The 19717-nt window shown below is 30.8% G+C and overlaps 3 protein-coding genes and 1 non-coding gene across 5 annotated transcripts; 3 read left to right on the top strand and 1 right to left on the bottom strand.

Annotated features, from left to right (window-relative positions):
- Positions 1-6983: 6983 nt before the first annotated feature.
- On the top strand, positions 6984-7568 carry LOC8258387 (cyclin-dependent protein kinase inhibitor SMR4). Its single transcript, XM_002531520.4, has one exon. It carries the CDS (start codon positions 7180-7182, stop codon positions 7399-7401), a length of 222 nt encoding a protein of 73 aa, XP_002531566.1. The 5' UTR covers positions 6984-7179; the 3' UTR covers positions 7402-7568.
- A 4075-nt stretch (positions 7569-11643) lies between these two features.
- LOC8258389 (laccase-17) lies at positions 11644-14664 on the top strand. The gene is made up of 6 exons (XM_002531519.3): positions 11644-11945; positions 12067-12218; positions 12380-12624; positions 12710-12838; positions 13241-14197; positions 14302-14664. Exons 1-6 carry the CDS (start codon positions 11826-11828, stop codon positions 14430-14432), a joined length of 1734 nt encoding a protein of 577 aa, XP_002531565.1. The 5' UTR covers positions 11644-11825; the 3' UTR covers positions 14433-14664.
- Positions 14665-14996: 332 nt separating this feature from the next.
- Positions 14997-15067, top strand: TRNAG-GCC. The gene has a single exon. It is a non-coding gene; the product is annotated as a tRNA-Gly (tRNA).
- Positions 15068-15478: 411 nt separating this feature from the next.
- LOC8258385 (protein FAR-RED ELONGATED HYPOCOTYL 1) lies at positions 15479-17533 on the bottom strand. Of its 2 annotated transcripts, none has more exons than XM_002531518.3 (3): positions 17356-17533; positions 15820-16490; positions 15479-15687 (listed from the first exon to the last, which is right to left on the bottom strand). In XM_002531518.3, the coding sequence occupies exons 1-3, from the start codon at positions 17394-17396 to the stop codon at positions 15614-15616; spliced, it is 786 nt and encodes a 261-aa protein (XP_002531564.2). In that variant the 5' UTR covers positions 17397-17533; the 3' UTR covers positions 15479-15613. The 2 variants fall into 2 exon arrangements, with proteins under 2 accessions (XP_002531564.2, XP_048226117.1); XM_048370160.1 differs by having other exon boundaries at positions 17242-17371.
- Positions 17534-19717: the final 2184 nt, after the last annotated feature.

A 19717-nucleotide genomic window follows, 5' to 3' on the forward strand; every position in this document is an offset into this window, starting at 1 on the left:
AAAACTTTTATCCTTTCGTATTCTTGAATTGAAAAATGTCATTTTTAATGGTATTAGATATAATGCTAATTATGGGACTTCTCAGCTTGTTTTATCTAATGTCTCGTATATTTATCTTCTTTCTTATACCGAATGAACTTTATGTTTCTTTATCTTATGATTGCTCTCTTTTTCATTTACAAGATTTTGTCTCCTTTGATTATGCAAAGACTTTTTAAAAGAAGCAGTCTTAGAGAAGACACTTTTCAGCCAATTCTCTGTGTCAGCTTGATACATGTGGCTTTCATATAGGGTTCTGAGTCGAGTAGATTCCAATATACTTGTACAATTCATGGCTCTTAATTGAACCAAAATTGTTCAATGAATTTAGTTGCAAATAATTTTAGGAAAAATATCAGAAATATGTTCTTTTAATTTATCTATTAAAGTTTACAAATTTTTTTAATTTTTTAATTTTTATTGTGTTAAAATATTAAAACTACAGTTTTAATTTTTTAAATTTAGAATTTTGATTGATTCTTAGTTTTCTCTTATTATTTTTTAGAAAAATAACTAAAAAATTAACTGAAAAATAATAAAAATAAATTTTAAAAATAGTTAAAAAATAATATTTTTGGAAAAAATTTATATAAAAATAATATTATTTTATTAATTTTAGAATATTTCTTGAAAAAATTTCATAGTTTTTTTTAATCAATTCGTAAAACAAGTAAACTATTTATTGTAAAATTTATAATATATTTAGGAAGATTGATTCTTTGTAATCATATGTTTCATATACTATCAATTCATTATATTATATTTGCAGTACATATTCTAAAGTTATATATATATATATATATATATATATATATATATATATATATATATATATATATATATGTGTGTGTGTGTGTGTGTGTGTGTGCATGTAATAATTAAGTTTAGATGGATATTTATTATAATTATAAATAATAAAATCCAATTATTACTGTTTTATTAAGCTAGTCCGTAGTTTATTTATATACACATGCCAAATGAGTTCAAAAGAATTCTTATGTAGCCAAAATTTAAGCAGTTAGTATATAGCTAATCATATATTAATGTAAAAGGTATTCAATCGTATTTGTCTTTTTTTTATTAAAAAGAAATTCAATTGGAAAAATTAACACTTGTGAAAGTTAAACAGTAAAAAAACTTATGAAAGAATTACTGCATCAATTTGCACTTCACTTTCACTTCAACACAGAAAAGACAAAAATAAAAAACCAAAGTCAAACCCATATAATAAAATTGAGTAGATAAGGCATATATACTATAGGCAATGTGGCACACGAATTCATATGCATTTGAAGAAATGGACAACTAAAAAAGAATGGTCTTAGTTGAGGCAAAATCTACAGAAAGGATACGAATTCAACCCACTATGTTAAATTAACCATAAGCTTGCAACCTAAATACTAAAAATCTTTTATGTCTCAACAGAAAAAATATAGAAATAAGAAAAGAGAGAGAGAGAGAGAGAGAGAGAGAGAGAGAGAGAGAGAGAGAGAGAAATGGAGATTCCTCGAGTGGTTGCTTCAAAGTGAGGGAAGTTATGGCTGTATGTGGGTTTGACTTTTGAGAAATGGTGAAAAGATTTTAGAACACAGCCAACCTCCATGCACAGGGACAAAAAACGTTTGCTTCATTTGTTTGTTTGTGAGGTTGACTGTCAGAAGTGGGCTTAGGTTTGGGTTTCTGCTGGTGCGGGCGTCGTTTGTTAAGACAAAACCACAAGTGGGCGCAGATTGAAGAAAAACCAATAACTCCTCTACACATCTGCTACAAAAGAAAAAAAAGTCAACACTTAATTAGGTGGGACCGTGTGTGTTTCTGATTGTGAGGACTCGTGTGTGTTGGATCTGAATTTCACATGTGGAATCTCAACAGAAGAATGGAGCGGTTCAACGTCTTCCCCTCCCTTCTTCGACAAGGCCCCCTAGCCTAGAGCCATAGATCCGCAAGTAAATTCAACCTTAAGGGGAACTAAAACAAGACAATTGAAAATAAAAAATAACTTAAAGTTGATAACCCAGTGAGATCTTTTTTAATTTTAGATGTCATGTACGTGTAAACTTTCAAGTGAAAATGATTTTCTTTTTAACGTGTTATTCGATATATAATAACATTATTAGAGTCGTATTTGATGATTTAAATTTTTCAATAGAAAATTATAGATTTTTCAAAAAATCTAACAATGATTTTGATTTCAGTTTAAATTGAATGATTCAAAATTAAATTTTATATTAAGTATATAAAAATTATTAATATGAGATTAGCCCAACTTACCTGAATATTAATTAAAAGATAATATATTTTTGGATTAAATATTATTTATTCTTAAGATTTGGTCTTATATATAACTCAGTTTTTATATTTTTTATTATATTAAAATAATTTTTGAGTTTTAATAAAATTAACTACTATCTCTTTCTCAGTATTAGTCAAATGATTAAACTGGTAATTTAATATTGTAATTTGATCTTTAAAACTTATTATCAAGTATAAACTCATTTAAAATTAAAAATTAAAGTAAAATCTTATTTTTAACACAATTTAATTTAGTGTCTAATTAAAATAGTAAATTTAGTATTATTTAACTTGTTTATATCTTTTAATCTTTTAGAATAATTCACTTCTAAGAAAAAATTAAACACATTAAAAATAATTATTTTTTATTTAGTATTATTAAATTACTTTATAGTTTAATTTTAGATTTTTAAATAAAATAAATAGTTAAAAATTATTTTGGACGAGTTTAATATTTAATAATAAGTTGAATGATTAAATTTTAATATTAAATTACCAATTTATTCATTTGATTAACACAAAAGCTAGTAATAGTTAGTTTTATTAAAACTTAAAAAAAAAATTAATGTAATAGAAAATATAAGAACCGAATTATATATTGGACCAAACTATTCAGGTAAATAGTATTTAACCTTATTTTTTTTTCTTTAAATCAACAATGATAATCAAGTAAAATAAATCAATTTTGATTCAAAAGTCAACACTATACATGGTTCTCTGCCCGTGCATGTAACCATTAGATATTGTATTTTTCTCTGTAACATAGGTAAGTGTTTGATATTTCATAGTTATTTATTTCTCTAACAACTATTTAACTATTTGGTAAATTAAAAGACTAGCAACCGATATTTGGTAACCTATCTGATATCTATTTTTCAACTTCAATTTTCCATTAAGTGGTAGCTTATTTGAAATTCTTTTTCTTCTGAATTATATCATCATTACCAAGAATAATTAATAATAAATTAATTTTTTCATTCATAATAAATATAATTATAATATTTTATTAATAATGATATTATATTTATAGAATTTTTAGACAAATAAATTTATAATGTTAAAGTTTGAAATTTTTGACACTCCCTTTTAAAATAACCTAAATTTTATGATATTATGCAATAGAAATACTTATATTGTTTTAATTTGTATATTCTATTTTAACTAATTTCATATTATTAACGGTCATTTGATAAACTAATAGCAACAACTAATTTTATTAAATATTTCATATTTAATCAGCTACCAACTATTGGTTACTATCGACGACTAAACTAATTAGACTCTTATAATGAGACGCTATCAATATTAAAATCTGGCAGTTTACTGACAGGATATTAGTGAAGGAATAGAAAAGGAGCTAATAACAGACTATTATAGAGAAAATGAAAAAGATTTTAGCAATAGAATGCTTCTGAATTTGCGACGGATTATAGCGATGGATGAGATCATTCACTAATGTTGGCACCAACAAATGGCAAAAATGTTAGCGAGAGAGTAACAATCATTATATAGCGACGAACTATGTTAGCAGACATATGTTTTTTTTCGTCGCTAATAATGCAAGTGTATTTACTTGGGATTGTAGTTAATGACGGATCTAATCTGTTGCGAGCTAATAAGTAAATGCATCATTTTACTTATTGCCATATTAGCGACAGACAAATATGGGAATAGATAAAATAATACAGCCCGTCTTCCCCACCTCAAAATCCTTAAATTTCTTATCCTCTCTGATTCTCTAAATTAATATCCTAAATTCCTTCTTGCCTCCTTTTGTGTCTCTCTCTTTTGCACTCTCTCTGTGTCTTTCAGTCTTTCTTCTCTTTTGACCTCTCTCTCTCTCTCTAGAAGTGCCAATGACAGTGAAAAAAGAAGAAGAAGAAGAAAAAAAAAAGAAAAAGTTAAGTTCTATTTTGTTGTGATTTTTTTCAATTTAATATAACTTTTTTAATTTAAATTATGGAAAAATGAGAAGAAGCAGAAAAAGAGATAAATATTAAAAATTATTTGGTAAATAATCTTTGTGATCTATAATGTATTTTTCTGCACTAATTTTAGATTTAGAAAAAGAAGAAAGAGAAGAAGAAGAGATTTATAACTTCGGACATGGATTCTCTTGCAGCTTCACTGTTAGGTCCCATATAGCAAACATACTAGATCTTATGAAGTCTTGAGTCATCAAGACCATGCAACAGCAGGTGCGGTCTATGCTAGATGAAGAGAGACTTATCTCCTGCTAGGAGCAGAAAGAGGTTACCTTTGGTATGTGGACAAAGGTCAGATAGCTCATCAAAGAGGTCTTCACTGATTTTTAACTCCGGACACATCCTCCTCCGATGTAGTACAACAGCAGTAGGATGACAAGGGGCAATAAAACAAACATTGGTAATATATGTTATTTTCTTGTTCTTTGTATATATGGCCGGATTTATATGCTACATAGTCTAAATAATATTTTATGTATTTTTTTGTTATTAGATTTTATTTTTCTTTATTAGATTTTTTTATATTTATATGAAATTTAATTTATTAATTAATATCTATAAATCAATATTTAAAAATATTATAAATAATATCTAAAAAATAAAAATAAAAATATATCAAAACAGTGACGGACTAGCGACGCTTGTTCGTCACTAAATACAACTTGGTCCTAGCCCAATTAGCAACAAAATTATTCGGTCACCAATACAGAGATGAAATTTATCTATTGCTAAGTATAGTGACAGATAATCCGTTGCTAAATCTAGTGATTTAATATTAACTAGTGTATTTTTAAGTTAATTTTATTTAATTAGGTGATTTATGTGCAGGTGATGTGTGTGTAATTAGTAAAATATATGAATGTGTAGGTTAAAAAGAATAAAAAAGTGATTTGAGTTATATATGGACTTAAATATGGTGGTAATTGATGCTTAATGCATGAGTTGTAATCATGTTTAAAAGATAGTAAGTATTGAAAACTAAAATTCTCAATCGAGATTGTGACAAAAAAAGAAAGTAGCCAAAATTTTCTATCGATATCACGATTTTAATCAAGACCATGACTGGAAAGTTCAACAAATTTAATAATGAATTTTCGTTGCACTTTCAATTACAAATTCCTCAAGAAGCTAACTACTCTCTCAAGGAACATGAAGAGATTCTTGACAAGTATAAGAAGGCTAAAGAATAAAGCAAAAGGACAATAAGAAGGGGTGGAAGACCAAAAGCAAAAACAACTTCTCTTTCAATTTTTTCTGAGCTTTATAACAAGTTTAAATTTACTATTCTTTTCATTTTAAGAAAAATTAGTATGTTGTAAATGTTACCCATACGGCTAAATTACTTTTCTAAGAATTTCATCTTGAATTATTTTTTATGTTTTGTATTTTAATTAATGAAGTTTGTGTTGTTCATTGTACTTGATTCTTTATTTTATATTATACTTGTCAATGAAAATTAGATGTATAGTAGGATCTATGGACAACTAGTTGGTGAGGTTCTTATAGAGAGATCATAATTTTCTCATCAATTATCTATAGAATTACATAATAGCTTAATGTGTTAAAGTAGAGGAATTGAGTTGAAGATCGAAAGATTTAACTTTATTCTTTTAGTTTATCATAGTAAACCTCTAGAGAGGGGTCAATATGCTTTAGGATATATTGAGTCGAAAATAGTTAATTAAATTATTTTGTATAATAAAAATGAAATTTTAAAATTTTCATCAATTTTATATTTTTTAAATTATTTTTACTATTGTTATATTAAGTAAATTGTTAATTATTTAAATTATTTTGTTCCCAGTATTGGAATCTTTATCACTTGTTGTTAGCCTTAAACAATTAAAAGTTGAGTATATAGGTGGATAAACTACAATTCTTGTGAGAACGATATCAATATACTAAATTGCTCGTGTACTATAGAAATATCATAACTTCTAGCGATAGATTTATCTCGCCTGCCATTTAACGACAGACAATTTGTCATTATTCTATCGGTAATTATAGTGATAAAAGAATATATCGTTCTTTTGCTGTGATGAGCATTTTAGTGACGGATTTTCTGCCGCAAATCCATCTCTAAGTCTAATTAGCGTAGAATTTACTCCAGTCAGCGACAGAAAAATCCACCTCTAAATTGACAAATTCTTATAGTATATTTAGAATGAGTAGAAGATTATAAAAATCCGAATCATTCAAATTGAAAAAATAGCATATTGTTTAGAACATTAATTTAACAATTGAAAGCTTTAACGAATTTCCTTTAGTACAAAGCTCAGCACTACCAGTCAATAATTACAAAGAGAATTTCATCTGTTTGGAGTTCTACGAAATGGGATTTTTAGAGCTGTCCTTGTGATGCTTCGGCAAGTATGACAAACTCAGAGCCTGGCTCAAACTGGTCACTGAAATAATTTGAATTTTATTGAGGATAATGGCCTGGGCCATAATTTATTTCACAGTAGAAAATGGGCCGATTGATGACAGTAGAATCATATCATGTCCCTCTACAATTCACTCTTAACCTACGGCCCATAATCCCAAAAAATAACATAATTCAAAAGCCCATTAATTTTCCCGCGCGAACACTGGCGCCGCCATATATAAAGAAGAAAAATAGAAAAATAAATAAAATATGACCAAAACGCGGTTATGATTGGGACACGTCTGTAAGTGTAACCCACCCCAGACCTGCAAGTTTTTAGAGCCCACGTCGGTTCGGTGCCACCACCACCATCCGTTTCCAGTCTGTCACCCCCAAAAAATTCAATTCCCTCGCTTTCCACATTTTCAAAATTTTGAAGTCTTCAGATGAGATTTAAATTTTGCATTCCTCTTCAATATTCATTAACTGCTTCTCAAAATGAATATAGAAGAGAGGTTTCGTGATAGTAACGGAGGAGGAGAAGAGTGTCGTACACCGAGGAGCAGAGAATGCCGGATACCGCTTGTTTTTGTTTGTCCGCCGCCTCCGAGGAAGAAATCTGCAACTGGAACGAAGCGAGACCCACCTAAGAACGGGTATTTTCAACCGCCTGATCTTGATCTTCTGCTTTCTGTGCCGCCACGCAAAGCATGGGTTTAATTAGCTTAGAGTTTCTATATGTTGTTTATGCCTTATAATTACTTATTTTTGTGATTCAGTATTGAATTATGCTTACCTTCTGTATATAGATTCGTTTTGGTACCTTATTATTCCATATTTAGAAACTCTAGACTCAGTTGGAAGATAATAATATAATTTCCTCTTCAGATAGTGTCACTAATTTAGAAAAACAAAAATTGTTTGTAATAAACTGATGTTCCTTTGTGCTTGTCATTTAAATGAAAATATAAAAGAGTAGAAGTGACTAATTAATCAGGAGTAATCTTTGTGTAATGTGATACGGACACAACTGCGGGGAAATAATTAGATAGAGTTGGGTGAAATCTCAGCATTTTCAGCGGTGGAAGTTTCTTTGATGGAAAGAAAAGACATTTGGTTTCTATAATTAATGGTCTTAATTAATTCATGATCTTTAAACTGACGTGGAAAGAACGAGGTTACCATTGAAAAGTTTCAGAATTTGGAAATAAACAATAATAATAATATAAAAAAGGTATTAGAGCATCGATCTTAAGCAAAACTTCAAACACGCTTAGCTTAAGGTTGGTTTGATAATATCTAAATTCTAGATTTTGACAACTGACCCAAATCTTCAAGTTATGAAGAAGGAAGTTAAGGTTGTAGTAGTCTAGTTTTACTTCAGTAATAGTAATTATGCACTAAATTGAACAAATTGGGTTTCTCTCCCAGGATTATATTTCTTGTAATCTTTTTCATTTATAATCTATATTAAAAGTTATTTATTTAAGTATTCTTTCTATTTCTTTTTACGATTAATTGCATTAATTGATATTAGAGAGTAAAACTTGTTAGTCTTATTATAAAGTAAATAATTGGGAAATTTAAAAAGAAAACATTTTGATAAAGAATTTAATGAAATAAAATATTAAAAAAAAAAGATATTGTTGAGTATAAAATTAAAATTAAAATGTCTGCGGAGAATTCGAGAGACTAAAACTATTTTACAAGATTTAGATTTATTTAGTTCGGCTGATCAATATAACTGATAGCTGATAAATTAAATTGTTTGATAAATTTTTTTAAATAATTGCCGTTAGTATGTTAAAAGATTATTAAGGGTATAATTTATATTTAAATTTATTTTATTTTATTTTATTATTTTTAATGATACAAATCAATAGAAATAACTCATAATAATTAAAAATATCATAACTAATTTTTACTTAGCTAGATTGTATTTATTATTAAGAATATTTATAAAAATTACTTTAAAAGTAGAAATCAAGATTTAAATTTCATTAATAAAAGATTAATTATTTCAAATGTCGTAATTATAAACATCATAATTATTGAACTATTAAGTAATTTTAAAATAATTATTATTTATTACGAATTATAAAAAATTAATATATGAGATCAATTTAAAGTAAGTTATTATTAATAAGTTTTAATAAAGATATTGTCGTTTAAATAAATAAAAAATTAAATCAACTATCAGTTGATAAGAAAAAAAACTATAAAATAGAGTTAATGTAATCAACAACTGATTGGAATTAATGGCTTATTTAGTTTAATTGATCAAAGCAACTGGTAGCTGACGGCTGATAGGTGGTAGCTGGTGGCTGATAGCTAGTAGTTGATGATTGATAAGTTAAATTGTTTGGTAAAATCTTATTAGCGGCTGCTGTTAGTATGTTAAATGACTATTGAATGTATTATTTACCGTTAAACATATTCTATTTTATTATATTATATTTAATGGTACAAATTAATAAAAGCAACTTGTAAAAATTAAAAATTTTATAGTTAATTTTCCTTAGCTCAATTGTATTTATTATTAAAAATATTTATAAAATTTATTTTAAAAGTAGAAATTTAAAGTTAAATTCTACTAATAACAATTTCTAATTTCAAATATCATAATTTTAAATATTATAATTATTTAACTATTAAATATAAATTTAAAATAATAATTATTTATTTTAAAATATAAAATTCTAATTATATGAGATCAATTTAAAATAAATTATTGTTCATAAGTTTTAATAAAGATAATAATGTCCAAATAAATAAAAAACCAAATCAGATAGCTGATAAGCTTTAAAATAGAGCGGATACAATTATTAATTGATTGGGATCAAATATCAGCTGTTATTTTTTAAATCTTTAACAAACGTTTTAATATATCTGTTCAATAAGAAATAACTATCAGCTGCATCAAACCTCTGAACCAAACACCCTCTAAATCAGTTATCAGCTGGTGATTTTTAGATCTTTATCAAACGCTTAATATAACTGTTGAGTGAGAAACAACTACCAGTTGCATAAAATCTCTGAACCAAACGTCCTCTTAAACTGTGTTTGACATTAAAGTTAGAAAATTATTTTTCTAATCAAAATTCTTATTGTATATTATTTTTTAGTTTTTAAAATAGTTTTTATAAAAAATAGATAAATTAAAACCTCTTCAAAAAACAGGATGAAATAAATAATTTATAATATATTAAATAAAAAATTTAAAATTATTTTTTAATACCCAATAACAATTCTAAAGACGCCCTTAAATCAGGTGTATTTCTTAAATAAGATGTTCTTTTAGGGTAAACCTAAGGAAGGCTGTGTTAATTTCACCCCTCTATGGCTATGAGTCATGAGATCACCCGTGACACTCCCGACTGTTAGAAAAAAAGAAGAAGATGTAAAGAGAGTAAACCCTCCACAAAAATTACAACCGTGGAACCGAACCATGACAAGGTTCAGTTGACACATCACTCTCTCCCAACGAGTTACCACAAAGGAACATCACCGACAAAAACAATGACATTAAAAATATATTACCAATTAAGTGACTATGATTTCTTTTCTTCTTCTTTCTTTTTTTTTTTTCTAAAGATTTTTTTGTCTTTAATTGGTTCAAACACAATTAAAAAAGAAAAAAGCACAATCAATATCAGACATGTGCAGGGAATTACAAGGTGAAACATCTCATAAAATCTTATTATTCAGAAATGTTTTAGGAATTTTTGACCGATGATGTTTTAGTTGGACGTGAACCTAACTATACATATATGTTTCGCTTGCTTATATGAAAATCATACTATATTTTATAAATTTTGACGAATATTGAATGTAATCATTACCGTTCAAAAAATAAATAGTTAAAGAAATTAAATTAATAATATTCCTTAGTTTCAAAGACATAATAGGTGTGAAAAGGCCCAACTAGACAGGATGCATTAGCTTTGTCTGTTAACGAAGGAAACTTGAGAAAATTACTGCCTAAAAAAGAACACAACAAATTAAACTCAGGAATAACAGAACCCAACTCAGTCAAATCAACAGCAGTAGGGGAGAACATCATCCACAACCTTCCCACAGTCAAGCTCAAACAGGACATTATGAAGATGCAGAGAAAACACCCACGAAAGTGCCTCACGAAGGCCAACGGCCTCTGTGCCTCAGCACAAACCATCAGAACACCATTATGTTCGTGTCTCTGATGACCATGTGCTCCAACTCCAAGCTTGATACTATTATGGAAACAAGCAGCATTAATGTTACATATCAGCTTACCCCAGTAGGTTTCAGCTACCCAGCAACCCTCACAAACAAGCTACGCTCTCATTATCCTCTACTATATATATATATATTTATATATTGAATTTGATATAGTTGTCTCCATTCAAAAATCTGGCTTATTATGTCAACTTCTGATTATTTAGCTATTATTCCTCATGTATTCATGGAAGGACATGATTGAAGGATTCATCAACATCCTTGCAATTCCCATATGATTTAAATAAACTAAATTGGTGATCATGTTCCTTTAAGTGTAGCATTTTGGATTTTTCTTTTTGTTTTTTTGTTTCTTTGAACTCACCAACCTCCTTGGATGCAAATGTATACTTCTATTTTTCTGGAACTCCAAAAGGCTATAACTGATACCCTGAGATTATAATTTCTTTATTACTTAGTTTGGTGAAGAGCACAAGTCTGTCATTCTTGATCACTAACAAAATATATTTATGTGTGAAGACAGTTTTTGCATACTTTGTTATTGCAGTCTACTTCATGATACTAGAACGCTCCAATAAGCTAAGGTCATTCTGATAATCAAAATTTAGGAAAAATATTTCTTACTTAATCAGCACTCTAAAATTCAGCTCAACCAAAAAAAAGAAAGAAAAAAAAGAAAAAACAAAAGCAAACCTATGGATACAAAGTGACCAATCTGAACCATCGAACATGGAATTTAGTTCCATAAAATCTTCCTTGTGTTGTACATATGTTAGTCTTCTCACCTAATCTCTCTATAATACTTACTATAAAGACTCCTTCGCTGTCCCAATATTCCTCACACATTTGCTTCTTCACTGCTCTTCCATATCTACACCAAACAGAGAGAGAGAGAGAGAGAAAGATCAAAGAGTGCATAGAGAGTAATGGGTAACTCCCATCGTTCTTCATTTCCTTCCATGGCGGCAGCTCTGGCCTTTACTTTCTGCATTTTGTCACTGTTGCCAAACTTTGCAGTGGCCGTAACTAGGCATTACACCTTCAACGTACATTCACTAATTACTACTACTAAAAGCATTGAACTTATTATTATTATTTACGTAACGTATATTCAGTATTTCCTTTTTCTTTTCTATATTCTGATTCATTTCTTTCCCTTAACTAAAGATTGTAAACCAAACCATTACGAGATTATGCCATACAAGGAGTGTTTTGACTGTAAATGGCAAGTTCCCTGGGCCTCGCTTGGTAGCAAGGGAAGGTGATCGTGTTATCATCAAGGTTGTTAATCATGTTTCAAGCAATGTTACCATCCACTGGTATGAATCTATCCAGCACTTAGCTTAATTTATTGCATTACATTGATTTTGTTTTTTTTTTCCCTTCTTTACCTCTTATATTATATTAGATAAAAACTTGACCATTGCCTTAAGTACAGTATTTTTGACATTTTTCCTTTTCTGGTGGTGTGGATACACAGGCATGGGATAAGGCAGCTTACGACCGGTTGGGCAGATGGACCTGCCTATATAACACAATGTCCTATACAAACTGGACAGTCATACACTTACAACTTCACCATTACAGGGCAGCGAGGAACTCTCTTATGGCATGCTCACATTTCTTGGCTAAGATCTTCTCTTTATGGACCCATTATTATTTTCCCCAGGCGCAATGAATCTTATCCGTTTCAGAAACCTTACAAGGAAATCCCCATCCTCTTAGGTAATTACAGTTTTTTATTGTTAATATGGGTTTCAAGATTTTAATTTAGTCATTTTACATATGCATAGAGGATTTGGAATTACAGGAGAGTGGTTTAACGTAGATCCAGAGGCTGTAATTGCACAGGCTCTTCAGATAGGAGCTGGTCCAAATGTTTCAGATGCATACACTATCAACGGCCTCCCAGGGCCCTTATACAATTGTTCTTCTAAGGGTACAGTTTCACTTGCTTAATATTAACATGTAATGCAGCTTAATCTGGCATTCTCATAGGCACTAGTTCTCTTGCGTTGCATGCCAATTCAGTAATATACTATATGCTATCGCACATAAAGTGTTCTTTTTTTTTTTTTTTTTTTAAAAAGGAACCTTAAGATACAAGGTTCTTGTAATAGATGAAAGAAAAAACCAAGGAAAAGTATGATTGAAGAATCAAATTCACATTTGCAACTAGAATTGTCTCAATAGAGTAGTCGGAGGGCAAAGGGTTCTGTTTGAGAGTAGCAAATGCGGCAATCAATTTTAGTATTTGAGGAATAGTCAGGGGGAATGCTGGACTTGTCACATTTTTAAGAAAGAAACAATGCACATGTTATCTTTTTTTTTAATGTTGCAGATACATTCAAGCTGAAAGTAAAGCCAGGGAAAACCTACCTTCTCCGAATAATCAACGCTGCACTCAACGACGAGCTATTCTTCAGCATTGCTAGCCACACTCTGACTGTCGTTGAAGCCGATGCCATTTATACCAAGCCTTTTGAGACTGACACACTCCTCATTACCCCAGGCCAAACCACAAATGTTCTCCTCAAAACCAAGCCTAGTCTCCCTAATGCAACCTATTTAATGGCAGCTAGGCCGTATTTCACAGGCCAAGGAACCTTTGACAACTCCACCGCTGCCGCCATTCTTGAATACAAGCACCCATCAAATATCTCAAGACAACTTCCCTTATTTAAGCCCACTCTGCCACCAATCAATGCTACAGGATTTGTTGCCAATATCACCAGGAGATTCCGCAGCTTAGCAAATGCAAAATTTCCTGCTAATGTACCACAAAATGTGGACAGGAAATTTTTCTTTACAGTAGGACTTGGAACTAATCCTTGCCCTGCCAACACAACTTGTCAAGGACCTACCAATACCACCAAATTTTCCGCTTCCATTAACAACGTATCATTTTTAATGCCTTCTGTATCTCTTCTCCAATCCTATTACTTTGGTAAATCTAACGGCATATTTACAGCTGATTTTCCTCAAAACCCACCCACACCATTCAACTACACTGGTACACCACCAAACAATACTAATGTCAGCAATGGAACACGAGCACTGATGTTACGATTCAATACGAGTGTGGAATTGGTAATGCAGGATACCAGTATACTTGGTGCCGAAAGCCACCCTTTACATCTGCATGGATTCAATTTCTTCGTTGTTGGACAAGGTTTTGGAAACTATAATTCCAACAAAGATCCTGCCAATTTTAACTTGGTCGACCCCATGGAGAGAAACACTGTCGGAGTACCCGCTGGAGGTTGGGTTGCTATCCGCTTCCTAGCCGACAATCCAGGTATCCATGTTCCTGATTACATTCCATTACATTATGCTCTTATTTCCCATCTATAAACGTTTCTTATTAATCATTATGATTCTTACTGAAAAACTTGTGAATAGGGGTGTGGTTCATGCACTGTCACCTAGATGTTCATACAAGCTGGGGACTAAGGATGGCATGGCTAGTATTGAATGGACCACAACCGAATCAGAAGCTGCAACCACCACCGTCTGATCTTCCGAAGTGTTGATTTTTGATTGACCATTAATGGTCTGGATTGGCAATCTTACTCTTTTGTCTTTTTTTTTTTTATTTTTTATTTTTTATTTTTTGTAATGCCAATAAGGTTTTTGAATTGTTTGGTTGTAACATGCACCTTAGTTGGTCGAAAGTCAAAGACAGAGAGTTGGGAAGAGCAGCTGAGTTGTAAACATCGGATGGGTTAATCAATAAGATTTTTGTTATGGTTGTCCCAATTTTAACTCTAAATTCCTTCCTAATTGTACTTATTTGCTTTTAACTGAAGGAGTCTTGATTAGACTGATACTGAATTAAACTCCCTTGTTAAGGCTAGAAAAAGGTGAAATTAATGCCTAAAATAAGCATATTGTCTTCATCTGGATTAGTCCTAATTGACCTCAACTTTGTTTATTAACAGTCACATTTGCTCCTAATCTGAAAGACCAACAGGATACATTTAATACGAGTCGATAGCAATATAAACAAAAGTGAGGAGGAAACAATTAGCAGTGGAAGCTATTTTCTGGCTCTATTTAAAGTCTTTTAGATTTGTTTCAATATCAAATTCAAAGAGGCACCAGTGGTCTAGTGGTAGAATAGTACCCTGCCACGGTACAGACCCGGGTTCGATTCCCGGCTGGTGCATTTCTATTTTATTTCTTTCCTGACTCTTCCAAGTTCTGAACTGCAATTTTTCATAATCCCAGTGAAAGCAGAAACGTTACTAAAAAGAAAAGAAAAATGGAATCCTCATCCTCAAATGAAAGACAAACATCAAATAATTCTCAATCCCCAGCATTGGTTGGGACAGAGGTTTAGAGTAGAAAGGACGTTCTGCTTTGAGCTTATTATCATAGTAAGATAAGATTCTCTTTGCTAACAAGTCTAGCAGAAGGAAATGGCAAGACAATGGTCAAGCAGATTGGGTGAAAAAAGCACTTCATTGTAGAATCTTTGTGCCATGCATGCTCCCCACCAAACTCTTGTTCTAGAACAAAATTGAAATGACACCTCTGAATAAAATTCTGGCGATTATTAAAGTTTCAGAGACTATGATAACCAGAAACAAGAAGCTACTTTTTTTTCTTTTTTTCTTTTTTATTTCAGGTTACTCGAGTCTAATGTATCGCATACAACAGATGTGTACTAAGAAAGATTATACATTTCGGATTTCCATGGAAGTGTTCTCTGCTACAGCATAAGCATTGAAAAGTACTGCTCAAATTCTTGATCAATTGTTGGTTTTATAGTGCCTGGTTGAGCATCTGCATTCACAATTTCAGCCAATTAAGGAGAATAAAAGTTGCTGATACTCAGATTTATGAAGTCATTTAAGCAAACAAAACAGTAGGAAGAAGATGGGATAAATTAACCCCAGCATGCGAAGACTCCATTACCTTGGTTAACCGTCCATCTTCCTGATGACAGAATGAACATATTCGGATTCGCCTCGTTGGCAGAGAGCATATCATCAGGCACATTATCTGTACATGGCTCAATGCTCTCAATACCATGTTCTGAGCACATGTAGTCAGAATGGTTCCTGAATTCTTCAGTGGCCTCTTCAAGATTCTGATGTAATTCATTATAATGATGGTAGAGATCATGCTCCCCTGCTAAAAAAGGCAGTTCATCTTTGCCTGTGCCTCCTGTTGGTGTAACATCGTCCATAGAACATTGAGTTTCCTTCAAATTGTTGCAGCCGCAATTAGATGAAGCGGAAGGTCCATTAAGAGGAGGCCATTGCTTTGAAACCTCTGTTTCAAATTTTGCTTCACCATGTACAGACATGATAGATTCAGAATCACCAACAAAACTATTGCTATCCTTTGCTGATTCAGGATCTGATACATCCTCTATGGCTTGTCTCTCTGCATTTTCCTGAGTTACGTGTGCGATCAAGTCATCTGCTTCTTGGTTTTCTTCCAGTATTGAGGGGGGCCTGTAGATTATGCGATGATCCCAGCACTTATGCTTTGAAATAGGCAAAACCAATTGCTCAGCCTGTAGCTTTCTTTTCTTGTTCAAGTCAAACATGCTCCCATTGAGTGCTTTATTGATATGGAAGCTGAAAAGAATGATACAGTAAGAGGCAAAAAAACAGTATCCCAGCACCTATACTCGCAATATTACACATGGCGAAGAGCACATAACAAGTTTAATAGATCAACAGTCATTTCATTATTTGATATTTCAAGGCATTTTGCATCCAACTCTACTGTAAAATCCATTTTAAATATACATTCCAGGTAAAGAAACCGTAGACCACCAAGAAACCAACTGAATCATAAATATGAAGAGAGTTAATTTCTCCCATGAATTACTAATTAGTGCTTCTTCTTTTATAACTTTTTGAATTAGGTCAAGGGTAGACGACAGCACCATAAGAAGCTAACAATTAGCTGAAGTGAACTCAAACAAGCCTTGGATAACCAAACAAGATGGAGGACTAAGCTATAATTCATGGACATATCACTATATCAGCCTACTGAATTGTCCCATTCTATTACACCGCAAAAACATGCCTTAAAGCTGCTCTCCGTACATCTTTCTCTGCTTGGCAAATTAAAGACAATCCCCAATAGAAAAAAAAGGAAAGGGGAGAAAGAAAAGTGAAATTTCAGTAAAAGCACTAGAAAAGGGTCTTTGGGAATACATAAATTGGAATCAAGCAACAAGATCCAATCACTTAAAAAGTGGATCTTAGTCTCCCATGCTGCTACTACCTGTTTCTTGATGATGATATCACAAACTAAAAACAATCAATTTGGAAACACATAAAGAGATAAAATCATAATAACAAAGAAAAATGTTCATACCCTGTGGGATCATAATTCAGAGGTCTCACTCCCGCAGTAAATACTTAACATTCATAATAAAAAGAAACAAGAAAAACTGAAAATATACAGAGATAAAAGGAAAAGGAGAGAAACCTGTTAGTTGCATATGGGTTTCGGTTATCTTGTTCATCCATTAACTCAGTCAGGTAGAGATTATTGAAACAAAGATAATGAAAATGAAAGAATTCACTGCTTCATGAAGCATTCCCTCTCTTTCTATCTTTTTCTATCTCAATCATCTGTTTGTCTGCAACTAGCTAATTCACACTTCAAGTTTATGCTCTCAGTGGAGCGTTTATTACACGTCCCAATCATATGCTACCATATCATCTCCAACTAGTTTGCGTTGTCTCGTGTCATAAGCCCGTACAAGTAATACTGTCCCTGGATAAGACCACCTCGTCTGCACGTGAGCTGCTTCGATATATCGGCCCCGTTCGGCTGTTTCAAAGGATTTTTTTAAATGTCATAAAAATAAAGATAATTATAAAGATATCTATAAAAATTACTGATAATAAAAATATTAAAATAAGATTTTATTTATAAAAATATTAAAAAAAATTTGTCTGTAGAAATATTTTTAAAATAAAATTTTATTTATAAAAATATCTGATTTAATTGTTTAGATGGAAAAATATATGTTGAATATTTAAAAAAAAATATGTACATTCAATATAATTTTAAAAGAAAATGAATTTAGAACACATTTAAATTTTTATATATTATATTTTATTTGATTTTGTGATATTAATAATGAAGAAATAAATAAATAAATATTAAAAAATTAATTTAAAAATTTAAAAATATTATTAAAATATTATATATCATCCAAATTCAAGTGTTCCAGTTATATAACGCCAAACTCTCATTGCTGCTCTAAAATGATGCTTTAAGGGAGAATACATAAATCTGGAAATTATTCCAATAAGAAAAGTTGTATCCAAACCGAGTATGAGTTAAATACATCATATCTCTCACTAAACTTCTAAAGTATTTTGCATTTGTTGGTTCAATATCATCGTTTAAGTTGAAACTTTTCATTCACATTCATTAGTGTGGCCAATTTTATAATTGAACATGTTAAACCTCTTAAGAAATTTAGTTGCATATTTCCTTTCTTTAGCTTGTTGCACTTCCAAACTAAGAAAATAATGCAATAAAGTTAGATAATATATCAATTTTTTTTCAAAATGCAAAATTTAAACTCTTCAATGAGAGAAGAAGAAGAGCAAATATAAATCAGGGATAAGTATATAAAAGTAATATGTAGTTTCATCATTGACAACTTTAAGTATGTGATTTTTTCAGACAAGAAAAGGAATGTAGTTGCAAATTATGTCAAGAAAAAAAATCTCACTGTTAAACAGTTTCAATTGGCAAGGATTTAGCCATCTTCATTTCGATCAGCCATCATTATTATATGTCTCGTTTTCGATAATATGGGTTTAGAGGTTAACAACTCAAAACGCCATTGTTTTATAGTTAATTAATATCATTGGATCAATGACTTCTTAAATCACTATTTAACGGTCAAATATCGAAATTATAAATTGTTAAGCTCCAAACTTGCATTATCATATATAGAGAACATGATAATAATGGCTGATTGGCATAAAGGTGGCTGGATCATTGCAAATCGAGACTTTTTAATAGTGAGGTATCTTTTTTGTCATGATTTGTAATCATATACCTCTTTTTGCTTAAAAAATAAACCACATACTCAAAGTTGTCAAATGATGAAACCACAAGATACTTTTATATACTTATTCCTATAAAGTATATCATTAACATGTAAACAAACAATGAAAAGTTTATTGTCACGATTTCTCTTCAAATAAAATATGGGCTCATTCTTACTCCTCTCAAAGCCATTTTGATAAAAATAAGAGTCTATCTTAATGTACCATGCTCGTAGAGTTTGCTTTAAGCTGTAGAATGCTTTCTTTAATTTGTATACCTTTTCTTCTCCACCGTGAATAATGAATCCATATGGTTGGATGACATAGGCCTCTTCTTTTAGTTTCCGTTCAAAAATGCAGACTTTACATCAAATTGGTAAGCATACCACCTCAGGTGTGCAACCATGGTTAGAATCATTCTTACCGTTTCAAACTGTGCTACTGGAGAAAAAGTTTCGTTGTACCTTGCTGCTGTGAATATCCTTTTGCCACAAGTTGCGTCTTATGTTTCTAAACTTCTCCATCTGCATTGTACTTCATTCTAAATACCCATTTGACATCAATCATGTTTTATCCTTCAAGCAGGTCCACCAATTCCTGCATCTCATTTTTTTGAATCTCCTCTAACATTTCTTTGATGGCGTTTTATCGTTCTTCTTCGTCTATGTTTCTCTAAAACATATAGGATCATATAGAAACCAAGTTTGTGTAATCTCATAAACGTCTCTTAATGATATGAACTTTCTTGGTAGAGTTTCACCTCAGGATGCTTAAGA

This window comes from Ricinus communis, chromosome 10 (genome assembly GCF_019578655.1).
Source record: "Ricinus communis isolate WT05 ecotype wild-type chromosome 10, ASM1957865v1, whole genome shotgun sequence".
Lineage (NCBI taxonomy): Eukaryota > Viridiplantae > Streptophyta > Magnoliopsida > Malpighiales > Euphorbiaceae > Ricinus > Ricinus communis.

What these genes read in the sequence shown, in the direction of transcription:
- LOC8258387 (XM_002531520.4), top strand. Translation starts at nt 7,180, where the DNA reads ATGAATATAGAAGAGAGGTTTCGTGATAGTAACGGAGGAGGAGAAGAG.
- LOC8258389 (XM_002531519.3), top strand. Translation starts at nt 11,826, where the DNA reads ATGGGTAACTCCCATCGTTCTTCATTTCCTTCCATGGCGGCAGCTCTG. An exon ending in AGCAATGTTACCATCCACTG is followed by an intron (nt 12,219 to 12,379) that starts GTATGAATCTAT and finishes GTGGATACACAG; the next exon opens with GCATGGGATAAGGCAGCTTA. An exon ending in CTTCCTAGCCGACAATCCAG is followed by an intron (nt 14,198 to 14,301) that starts GTATCCATGTTC and finishes ACTTGTGAATAG; the next exon opens with GGGTGTGGTTCATGCACTGT.
- LOC8258385 (XM_002531518.3), bottom strand. Translation starts at nt 17,396, where the DNA reads ATGGATGAACAAGATAACCGAAACCCATATGCAACTAACAG. An exon ending in AACCCATATGCAACTAACAG is followed by an intron (nt 16,491 to 17,355) that starts GTTTCTCTCCTT and finishes CATTCTTTTCAG; the next exon opens with CTTCCATATCAATAAAGCAC. An exon ending in AAGATGGACGGTTAACCAAG is followed by an intron (nt 15,688 to 15,819) that starts GTAATGGAGTCT and finishes TTGTGAATGCAG; the next exon opens with ATGCTCAACCAGGCACTATA.